The sequence below is a fragment of the Mastigoproctus giganteus genome, chromosome 11 (genome assembly GCF_048544385.1).
Source record: "Mastigoproctus giganteus isolate SK-2022 chromosome 11, ASM4854438v1, whole genome shotgun sequence".
Lineage (NCBI taxonomy): Eukaryota > Metazoa > Arthropoda > Arachnida > Uropygi > Thelyphonidae > Mastigoproctus > Mastigoproctus giganteus.
Genome location: NC_143585.1, coordinates 56,999,862 through 57,012,164, shown reverse-complemented (window position 1 = coordinate 57,012,164; position 12,303 = coordinate 56,999,862). Strand labels below are relative to the sequence as shown.

At 39.1% G+C, this 12,303-nt stretch overlaps 1 protein-coding gene across 4 annotated transcripts in view; it reads left to right on the top strand.

The window, feature by feature from the left end:
- LOC150078026 (sister chromatid cohesion protein PDS5 homolog A-like) overlaps nt 1–12,303 on the top strand; it is a 797,139-nt gene that overhangs the window by 765,451 nt on the left and 19,385 nt on the right. For all 4 annotated transcript variants that reach the window (XM_090384327.1, XM_090384329.1, XM_090384326.1 and 1 more), the window contains exon 34: nt 452–527. In XM_090384327.1, coding sequence (XP_090240453.1) covers nt 452–527 — 76 coding nt within the window. The remainder of the gene's footprint in view (nt 1–451; nt 528–12,303) is intronic.

Below are 12,303 nucleotides of genomic sequence, written 5' to 3'. Positions count from 1 at the left end.
CTTAATAAACTTATGATTACATACTCTAAAAACTAAAATAAATTACCTTTCCAGTGTATTTTACAGATTGGTTTTATCTCATATAGAACCTAAGGTTTTGCTCTCATATAGAACCTAAGGTTTTGCAGTTTTAAAGTGCACACAAGGACTTTATGGACGCCTTGCGAATTGAAATTAAAGAGATTTATGAACATCAGGACTCACATCTGGTGAGTATGGGCTTGGCACACCCAGGGTCCTGAGCTGGATATCATCATTCTTCTCTTTCTTGGTGATTTCCTTTTACTTCTTTACTTCTCTCTCTCTCTCAGGGTAACTCGAGAATTTTTTTTTTTGTCTGGTGCAGCATAAGCCTCAGGTTTTCTTGCACCATATAGCTAATAATAATAATAATAATAATAATATTTTCCAGTATTATTAATTGTAACTTTTTTTCTCTCCCTACCTCTAGGAGACAATCTTCAGTAGCAGCAGCAGCTTTGGCCAAAGCTATTAGTTCCTCCACACTAACAGCATCCAGCCCAGAAGTATGATTAATTTCTTCTGCATGATTTTTTTCACCTTGTAATTTCTGCATGGTGTTCAAAAAAGAAGCTCGAGTTTATATTGCATATTATGCTTTTATGTTATACATAAAACACGATAAAGCAAGTTTTGGTGATCTTTATAGTGCTATAGAAGATGTGTAGTGACTTTACTTTTGTTTCATAGTCAGTCCTTTTCTTTCGTGTCAAAAAAAAAAAAAAAAGTAGCTTCTAGTTCTGCAGGCAATACACTAGATCTCAAGACTGCTAACTCAACTAATCTTTTTCCAGCCACAATGACCTAGGAGGAAAAAGCTAGCTCTCCTGGGATTAAAAGGAGCAAATATGGATTACAGTGCATATCCACCAGTGCAGCCGACAAGCTCTTGGCATTCTAACACTTGTCAAATAAATCATGAACATTCTCTTCCTAAGGGTATCAAGAGATAAAATGACTTCAGCAAGCAAGAATTACCAGTATTCTCTTAAAGTGATGCATGCAAGCAAACTCCTCTCTCTCTTTTTGTCTAGAAAATCCTACAGCATTTTCTAGACATCTCATGATTTCTAAAAATGATTTTAAAGAAACTTGTTGATAGAAACTGTGTAATCAAGACATTGTGCTGTTATTGAAACTGTCTTCTTTATATAGAATCCCAGTCAAAGCCCCACCACAAAACACACTGAACTAAGTTAAAAAAAGGAGTAATAAGTTAATATCTAAAAAAGGAGAAATAGTCAATGAATTGCATAAACAGAAAGTAACAAAAGCCAAATCCTGATCTAAGCAGGTTACTTCCTGGATGTATGAACACTACTGTTTTCATTGATACATCCTGAATCCCATAAGGTGTTACAAACGCTAAAGATTTGGTAATTTCCAGATAACATACAAATATGAACTGCATGTCCAAATTGCAAGGATAATTATCCAGGCTATTCAAAATCATGGTAAGTGGCTATAGAAAATTAGGAAAATAATACACAAAAGTTTGTTTGTATATGAAGTAGCATATCAAGAAGCAGAAAGCAAGTCAATTTAACTATGTAAAAGTGCACTTATGTGTCTACTATCCAGAATTTCCAAGCTTTATAACTCCAGTAGAGGTATCAGTACTTCTTGATATATCCATTGCAGAGTGGGCTCAATCTGTGTTCTCAATACACTTCCCTGTTTCCAAGCTGAGTTTAGTAGACAATAACACTCACAATCACAGTTCTGCGTATCACTCAAACTGATCAAATGCCAGAAAGATACAAAGGCGTGATGCTGACAAAATGAGATAATCAAACTTAAATAGCATGAAAACTGAAGATATAATCATCCAAGTCAAAACAATACTTGATCTTGGCATGGAAACTGGATGTCAACTTCTACATAAGCTATTATAAACAATAATGCAAAAGATGGTGGTGTTTCCGTAGCTCGGTTGGCAGGAGCAGCAGTGCGTAGCACACACTTCTTGATTAGACCGGGGTTCGAGCTTGTGCCCACCAAATACAGAGGATGCGGAAAGGTCAAGGAATGACCACCGCATATCCCCAGAGCAATATGGCCTTAGTTGCTAATGTTCCTAAAAACCAAATAACAAGCAAAAGATGGCAGGATTTCAGGATACCCCACGTTTTTCCTAAAAAAGAAAAAACTAAATATAACTGTCTCAAGCAAACCACTCATAAGACTCATCCTCCTCCTTCAAAACCAAATAATGCAGACATCATGCAATGCAATTTTGTAGTGGTTTATATAGCAATATTGATGACATTTCTGAGTTAATACAAACCTGTAGCCATTTGCTTGCAAGTGACTATTTAATTCCACAGATAATTCCGTTAATTAAGAACTTTAAAATATATAGAAAGACAGAAATACTGAAACTCTGCACATGGAGGCATTGCAGTTTTAGTGAGCTCTAAAATATCTTCCTAACACTGCTAACTCTAGTCTTGTACCTTTCACCAAATGACACCTATACTTAAAAGAAATAGAAGACCTTGAAAAGCAATTACCATCATCCTTTTCTCATCTTGGTGATTTTAATGCACATCCTCTGCTACGAGCATCTTTCCAAATGGATCATAGAGGAAATCTGGTAAGAAAGTTATTAGACCAGGCCCGGGTGGCGAACTATGGCCCGCGGGCCGCATGCAGCCCACTGCACATTTTTGTGCGGCCTGCGAGCAGCTTTAATTGTATTTTCGAAAAAAGTTTACTTATTTTATGCCTTTTGCGACGCCTTTTTGAAAAATAAATTTGTATTTGTAATACATTATAGAATTTGTCAACTTGTAAATTGTTTTATCATCTCTGTATTGTTCAAATTGAGATAGAATTTGAAATTTTGCGCGAACCGGAGCGAGCTAATGGGCACTTTTATAATGGTATAATTTGCGATTATGAACTAACTGCACAAAACTACGGTAACAGACAACCGGTGATGATGACGGGTTTGCTGCGGTGGTGGAGTAATAGGATAGGACTGCTGACCGGCCGCAGTTCCAATCTGTTTTCTCTGATGGTCATCCTGCAGTTAGTTTTTTTGCGTTATCTTCGGCTATCATCTTGGTGCAGTAGCGATAAAAAACGAAAAATTCAACAAGAGCATCGTGTCTTCAATGAAGCGTGGAACACAAAATATATTTTGGCTAACATAAATAACAAGACTATTTGTCTCTCAGTGCTGAAAGAGTACAATATTAAAAGACTAAACATTCCGAATATGGTGCCAATTTAACTCCGGAAACGAGAAAGAAAACTACTGATGGATTGATTCAAAATTTATCTAGACATCAAAATGTGTTTGCGTGGATAACTAAGGAACAAGAAGTTACTGTAGAGGCAAGTTTTGTTATTTCTCATATAATTGGAAAAAGCAACAAGCCTTTTTCTGATGGAGACTATATTAGAGAATGAATGAGAATGAAGCTTGTGGAATTATATGTCCTGACATTAGCATTAGCATCAGAAGAGGCATTTGATGCAAGAAAGCAAGCTTATGCAGCATCAGCCAAAAAAAAAAAAAAAAAAAAAAACCACTCCCACTTCACCCCTCTGTTCATTCAAAATACCTGTCCAGCTGAGCCTTAAACTTATTTAGGCTATCAACCTCCACCACAAGGGATGGGAGTCTGTTCCACCAACCAACCACCCGCTGGCTAAAGGCAAATTTCCGCACGTCTATCCTACATCTGTCTTTCCTCAATTTGAATTTATGCCCTCTCAGGTGATTATTCTGAGCGAGAGGAAGAATCCCATCAGCATTGAGCATGCTCAAACCATTCAATGCTTTATACACCTCTATCAGATCACCTCGCTGGTGCCTAGTCTCCAGACACTGTAATTTGCAAATCTTAAGCCTTTCTTCGTAAGAGCACCCCTTTGTTCCATTCACTAATCTTGTTGCCCTTCTCTGTACTCGTACCAGCAGCTCTACATCCTTCTTGAAATGAGGCCTCCAGGCCTGTATACAGTACTCTAGGTGTGGCCTGACCATTGCCTTATACAAGGGAATAATCACCTCCTTATCCCTGCTAGAAAAATTCCTATATATCATTGACAATACACCATGAGCTACTCCTGCAGCCCGTCTGCACTGCTCAGAGAACTTCATATCTGCCTGCACAACCACCCCCAGGTCCCTTTCATTCTCTACCACTGTCAGTGTAATACCACAGAGTTGATACGTTGCTCTGGGGTTGCTGTTTCCCATGTGTAGTACTTTACATTTGTCAATGTTAAACTTCATTTGCCACCTCTCAGCCCATCTGCTCAACCTTTCCAGATCCTGTTGCAGTAGCATAGCATCAGTAGTGTCCTTAACAACCCTGTCAACCGTTGTATTGTCTGCAAACTTGGACATAAAGCTTGATATACCATCATCAATATTATTTATAAATACAGAAAACAACAATGGACCCAACACTGAACCCTGATGGACTCCACTAATAACATTAGTCCATGATGAGCAGTGTCCATTGATTACCACTCTCTATCTTCTCCCCCTCAGCCACCCCTTTACCCACAGCAGCAATTTGCCTCCAATGTTACACTGCTCCAATTTGTGCAGCAGTCTTCCATGTGCAACAGTATCAAAAGCCTTTCTAAGATCCAAGTATATAATATCAAAGTTATTCCCTGCATCCAGTTCCTTTGTGACTGCATCATAGTATCCAATCAAATTGGTCAGGCAAGACTTCCCCTTAACAAAACCATGCTGTGTCCGAGCTATAACTGAAGTCTTGTCTAGATGACCTTCAGTGCTTCTTTAACCAGTGCCTCCATTAATTTTCCTGGAACAGAAGTTAAACTCACAGGTCTATAATTACTTGTGTCAGCCTTTGAGCCTCCTTTGTGAATTGGGGTCACATTTGCACATCTCCAGTCCATGGGTACTTCCCCTGAATCCAAGGAAACTCTCATAATTATGGCTAAGGGTTTGCTTACTTCCTTTGCTGCCTCCTTTAATATAACTGGATAGATCCCATCCACCCCAGGTGCCTTTCTTGTATTTATCTTCAACAATTTCTCCTCCACTTTACTCTCAGTTATTACAAGATTCTCTAGCTTACTGCTAGAGTTGAATACACCTCTGGCTTTCCCCTCGCTAAATAACTCCTCGTGTGTGAATGTCGATGCAAAATATTCATTTAGTTTGTTAGCTACCTGAGCAGGATCATCAACAGTTGACCCATCGATATCAAGTGGACCAATCTGATTCATCCCCTTCCTTCTAGAGTTTACATAAGTAAAGAACTCTTTGCTGTTTTTCTTTGCATCCCTTGCCAAAGATTTCTCGTAATCTGCCTTCGCCTGCCTAGGCTTCTGTGTCATGTGTTAATTTGTATGTATCCCATGCATGTTTCTTCTCTGCCATGTGCCTCATCAGTTCATCTGACATCCATTTAGGCCTAAACCTTGAACAATATTTCTTAGTTGGTATGTAAAGTCTAGTAGCTTCCAAGATAAGTTCTTTGAATGCTTCCCATTTTGCATTTACTGTTGGTAACATCATCAGTTGGTCCCCCTGTATAGAATTTAAATACTGTCTCAGTCCATCGTAGTCGCCTTTACGAAAGCAATAACCCTTCCCTTTACCACTAATGGTAGTTACCTCTTTGAGTAAATCCCACTTCAGCACACTGTGATCACTGCCACATAGTGGTTCCTGTATCTGCAGATTCTTAATGCATGAAGAATCACTGCTGATAATCAAATCAAGAGTATTCCTCCCTCTAGTTGCCTCCCAAACATGCTGATGTAGAAAACAATCATCCAATAAATCCAAAAAAGCCTTGCTAGTGTGTGAGTGACCAGCCCACAAATTCCAGTCAATATCTGGGAAATTAAAATCCCCCATTATAAGACTCTCTGATTTACTGGCCCACTCTATTTCCCTGTACAGTTTCTTATTATACTCATCAGAGTCATTAGGCCTATAGCACACTCCTACTCTCAATTTTGATCTCCCAATGCTTATGTCACCGCAAACTGACTCGACACTGCACTGTCCAGCGATGTCCACTGGCTTCACTTCCTTGGATTTTATGTATTTCTTAACTAATAGCATAACCCCTCCTCTCTTCCTATCCAGTCTATCTTTTCTGTAGACGTTGTACTCCCCAAATTCCAGTTCTGCATTCCTTATATCTGTGTGACACCAAGTCTCTGATATCCCAACAATATCTGCCTTTGATGTTTTGAGCAATACCTCAAATTCATCAAATTTATTTACTAAACTCCTAGCATTGGTGTACACGCAAGTATACATGCACCTATTTCTATTCTTAGCTACCCTAACACAACCCATGTGTTTACTTGTACTGCAATGACTCCCAGCAGTCTCTGAAATATCCTGAATCTTGTTTTTCAGGCTTCTGCTCATTCCAATAGAAGCAGTGTGAGAATCTCTTTCACCTCTGCCAGTGGCTACTGTTAATCTACTTGTCTTTGTATCCCCCCAAGCTAGCAGTTTTCCGACCCACCTAACACTGCCTCGATAGCATCAGCAAATATTCTTGCACCCTTTCTATTTAAGTGTATCCCATCCCTGTAGAAGCAATCCCTCCTGTTAACAAGTACAGTCCAGGCTGAAAAAAATTCTACCCCTTGAGCCTTGCACAATCTTTCCAGGGCCGAATTGATCGACAAGGCTCTCATCATATACTCCCTCCTATCGTGTCTGGGCAGAATTGCAGACACTTTCAAATTCAACCCTATTTCACGGCTTTTTTTTCAACAGTGACCTGTACTTTTTAAGCAATTCTGCCGGTCTCCTACTCTTGATATCGTTAGTGCCCACGTGTACAACTATATCACCTTTTGTGCCCTTAAAAGATGATATCTGCTCTACAACGTCATCAACCTTTGCCCCTGGCAGACATACCCTGGTCCTGTTCCACCTATCCTTTTTACAAAGCATGTTCCCCGTTTCCCTGACAATAGAGTCACCAACAACTACTAGTTCCTTCTCGGACCAGCGCATTCTGCCTTGGGGGTTGCCGCTGTGTTTCACGATGACCAAGTGCAAGTTCTTGGTTTGATGTGGGCAGCTGAGAGCTTCATGGGCCCCTCAATTTAGTTCCTTCGAGGGCATCCACCCTGTCCTTCAAGCTCTCATATAGGCCCATAAGAACGCTGAGTTGTTGCCTGATTTCGATACACTCCTTGCATCGTGCACACACAAAGACATCCCCATGGCAATATCATGTCCCATACCCGATTGCTCTGCAAACATCAAGCAAACAGTGCATTTTATAAGGCTGTGAGTCAGAGGACAACTGCCCCCCCCCCCTCCCTCAATTCTGCTCTGAGCCACAGCACTTCCATTAGCTTGAGCCTTTTTCTTTGCTGCTCTGGTCTGAGTCATGATTCTATTAATTTATTAATTAATTATGTTATGTTATTGATTATGTTACGTTTGTAATCTAAGTCGTTATATGTATTTATTTAAAAGTACAATTTCGACATCACCTTCCCTAAAGAATTCTTCGTGTGTGAATGTAAATGTAAAATACTCATTCAGTTTGTCAGCAACCTGAGCAGGATCATCAACAGTTGCACTATTGATGTCAAGTGGATCAATTTGATATATCTTCTTCCTTGTAATGTTTACAGAAGTAAAGAAGTCTTTGCTGTTTTTCTTTGCAATCCTTTGCCCAACATTTCTCATATTCTGCCTTTGCTTGCCTAAACTCCTTTATGACTTGATTACAAACCAATTTATATCAATCATAGGTTTTTCTGTGTTGCTTAATAATTTATATGCATCCCATGCATTTTTCTTCCTCTGCAACAAGTCTTATTAGTTCGTCTGACATCCATTTAGGCCTATACCTTGAAGAGTATTTCTTAGTTGGTATGAAAAGCATAGTAGTTGCTATGATTATTTCCTTGAATACTTCCAATTTAGAATTTGCTGATGGTAACATCATCAGTTGCACTTTGTAGAATTTAAACAATATTTGAGACCACTGTAGTTACAAATATGAAAACAAAAACCCTTCCCTTTATCCTTGACGGGTGTTACATCTTTAAGTAATTCCCAAATAAGTATACTGCGATCACTGCCACTTAGGGGTTCTTTTATATGCAAATACTTAATACAGTCTGTCCTCGTATAGCACAATAGTTGCGTTCCTAGAAACCCTCGTGCAATGCAAAATCGTGCAATATAAACAACAGGCCCTATGGGAAAAGTAAGGTTAGGTGCCGACCACCCAAGATTGAACACACATTTGGAACCAAAACATTACCAAACACAATAAATAATCGGGTAATTTTAATCGTTATAAAATACTTACATATTTTATAACGATTAAAATACGTAATAAAAATAATATTATATTATAATAAAGTATTTTTTAATACTAAAAAAGTATTTTTTACGAATAAAGTACGTATTTTATTCGTAAAAAATTTATTATATTAAATAAAATAGTCATAAATTATAATACGTAAGTCGTAATAAAATATTGCTAATGCTTTTGCTTCTATCGTAAGCAAACTTGCTTTTTGTTTGATTTTCTATCCAAACAGATGACAGCCGTTCCATCTCTTCCAATTCTTGTGTCTTAATCTAATGGATTTTAATTACACTTTGAGTTGTTCCTGCTATGAAAGTTGTTTTTATTTTCGCTGCATTCTTTGTAATTCTTGGCGTTGCCTCATTTAGGTCTGTAGCACGTGCAATATCACATGGTCTTTAATTTCGCTCAAAGCATTTCACAATTTCGTATTTTTTCTCTATCGACAGAAGAGGACTGGCCATAAGCCTTACGGGGGAAACCACGGTGGGCCGGAGGCCGGTGTGATTTTGGCCATAAACCGTAGTATGAGGCCACTATAAATTTTCCCGGGTAAGAATTTTTGACCCAGTCCGCCTCTGTTTATCGATATTGCTTTTTTTTTTTCTCTCTGAATGTGCAGTGTCTTAACCAGGATGCTTCCTTTTCACATCTTTTAAGTATTTTACTAATTTTTAGGGAATAAAGCACAATTACAAAACGAGGTGGCACGCTTGATACACATAAACAAAGCTGCGCGCGTGTAGCAACTGAATAAATAACACCGTAAAGGCCGAGATACACTATTAATTAACACCTCACATTTTACTAAAGCACATTTCTGGAGGTTACTACCATAAAACAATAAAAACAATTTCCAGTTGCGTTTCTGCTAGTGGAATCTGTTATAAACCGGTAGTAAACTCCATCTAATTGCATTTGCGATTATACTGATAGCTGGAATTGTGTTGGTTTTTACGTTATTATGGTGAAATGTGTTTCCCCTTCACTGATATAAAACACATAAATACATTTTCAGACCCTTCTTCATTGCTATCGTGTTGCGTTCAGTTGGGGTGATTCCCCATTCGACTGCCATTTCTTGTAAACACAAAGGCGAATTGTGTATAAGCGAATTCGGTTCGTGTTATATAAGATAACGTTCCCCTCTTTATAAATCGTGTATGATCGAATTCGTGTAATGCAAACATGTGCTATACGAGGACCGACTGTACATGAATAATCACTGCTGGATAATTAGATCAAGAGTATTAATCGCTCTTTTTTTTTTTTATGTAAACCCCAAACACGAGAGGTTTTATAACCTATAGTACTTTGTACCGTGTTTGGGTTGGAGGTTGAGAAGACGAAAGAAGATATTTGTTGACATTGGACTTGAATTTCTGTAGACTGTAATTTTCATGAAATACGTATGAAGGAAGGTTGTTCCAGAAAATGGGACTTGAATGAATAAACGAGGAAGATGAAAAGTTGGTTCTGTGAGTTTGAAGTTGGACAGTAAGTGGATGTTGTCTGGTGGCGGCACGTGTTTGGACTGTTTTGAAAGAGAGAGAGCGGGTATTATAGAAGCCAATTCAGAAGAACAGTTCCCATGGAAGTATCTGTAGAAGAGGCATGCAGCAGAAACAGTGCGTCTATGAGACAGCAAGTGGAGAGACTCTGTTAGAGATGAATCATTAATTAACCTAACTGCCCTCTTCTGAATGGAATCAAGAAGCATGAGAGAGGTTTTGGGGGCACCACCCCAGATGTGGGAACAATATTCCATGGCAGGGCGGATTTGCGATTTATCCAGAGTGAGCAGCTGTTTTGAAGAAAAGTAACGCTGAGAGCGAAAGAGAAAACCAAGTTTTTTAGATGGAGAGGAAGCAATATCAGTAATGTGCTTGTGCCAAGAGAGATTAGAAGCCAGGGTAATCCCCAAAAGAGATATATCATTTTGCCTAGAAATGGGACGATAATTGGATGGGATGGTTTTGTCACCCTTTTTTAGGAACTGGCTTGATATGAGCAAATTTCCAAGCAGAAGGAAAAACACCTTTGGAATAAGAAAGTGAAAAAAGGCGGCAAAGAATAGGAGTAAGTTCAGGAGCACACGTTTTGAGAACAAGTGGAGAAATACCATCGGGACATGGAGCTTTCTTAGCATCAAGATTCTTCAAAATCCTTCTGACATCCTTTTGAAGGAAGACCACAGGAGGCATTGAATGGAGCGTGTTGGGAATGGTGGGAGATGTTTTGCCAAGATCATTAATACGTGAGTTGGAAGAAAAATGGGATGCTAGCAGGTCAGCTTTATCCTTGGCTGAAGTGACAACAGAACCATCTGGTTTGGACAGAGGTGGGAGCAGAGATGGCCAAAATTTGCGGCCAATAGCTTTGGCAAGAGACCAGAATGCTCAGCTACCATTAGAGCAAGAAACAAGTTTTCTACTCTTAGACTGTTCAAACTCTAGTTTGGACTGATTAATAACGGCTTTACAATTGTTGCGAGCTTTGGTGTAGACAGAATATGAAACTGAAGAATTAGAAACAATCCAAATACGATATGCAACATTCTTCTCTTGAACAGCCTTAGCACATTTATTGGAAAACCAAGGTTTAGATAAAGGACGAGATTTTAAAGTGGAATGTGGAATAAAGAATTCCATTCCTGCAAGAATAATTTCACTCACACGATCTGAGCAAAGGTTGACATCAGAAGTTTTGAAACAGTAATCCGACCAAGGAAAAGAAGAAAAGAAATCTCGCAGGTCATCCTATTTTGCATTCTTGTAATGCCAAACAACACGAGTTTGGGAATAGCCATGAGATAAAGGTTCCATTGGAGAAGAGACAATCACCAAGTTGTGATCTGAAGTGCCTAAAGGACCTCTCACTTTGACCGTGTACTTAGAAGGGTTGTTTGTGAGAAAAAGATCAAGCATATTGGCTGTATGATTAGGATTGTCCGGTATTCTTGTAGGTAAATGAACAATCTGTGCAAGGTCATTAATAATTGCAAAAGCCTCAACATCTCGACCAGCTGGGTCGGTGTGACTAGAAAATGCAAGCCAGCTGGAGTTGTGAACATTAAAATCACCAAGGTAATTTTAATAATTGCAAAAGCCTCAACATCTCGACCAGCTGGGTCGGTGTGACTAGAAAATGGAAGCCAGCTGGAGTTGTGAACATTAAAATCACCAAGGAAAATTACCTCACTGTTAGGAAAGTTGGATTGGAGAAAGTCAAGTTGCAAAGAGAGGAAATCAAAGCGCTCTGTGATTAGTGGAGTTAGGAGAACAGTAGGGACAACAAATGAATTTGACCCAGTGAGGTAGAGAGATTTTAAGCCAAAGAAGATCAAAAAGAGGAGATTCCAAATTACCAAGTCTCTGACAGGGAATATCGGAAAGGACAAATGCACATGTACCACCTCTGAGGCAAAAGGAATCATACAGCGAATAATTTGGGCATCTGAGATGAGAAGTAGTTGAATCAACCGATAACTGAGATTCTGTCAGAAAAAGTACAAAAAGGGGTTTGGCAGACTGCAAGTGGAAATCGACATTGTTGAGATTAGAATTGAGACCACGTATATTTGTGAAATGAATTAGGAAGTGCTTGGGAGGTTTAGATCTTTTTGCAGATAAGCTTGCTCTATTAGTTTGACAATTCAGGGTGTATTCAATAATAAGGAAAAGTGGGTGGGACATGCTGTATGAAGTAATGAAATTTTTGGATATGGATTTGGATATACACGTGGTAGGAATATACCCAGATCCTTGACATAACGTGGCCTCGATGATGCTCAACCCCCCCCACCCCCGAATACACACTACTCAGACTCCCTCCAGTCACTATCTGGCAGAGTAGAGGTAGCAAGATTATACACTAGCTGATCTGGAAGCCTCCTAGAGAGTTACCAATAGGTTCGGTCCAGTGTACTAATTAGTGGCCGGCCTGCGAACACCGTTTTAGAGCTGTACCCTCGAAA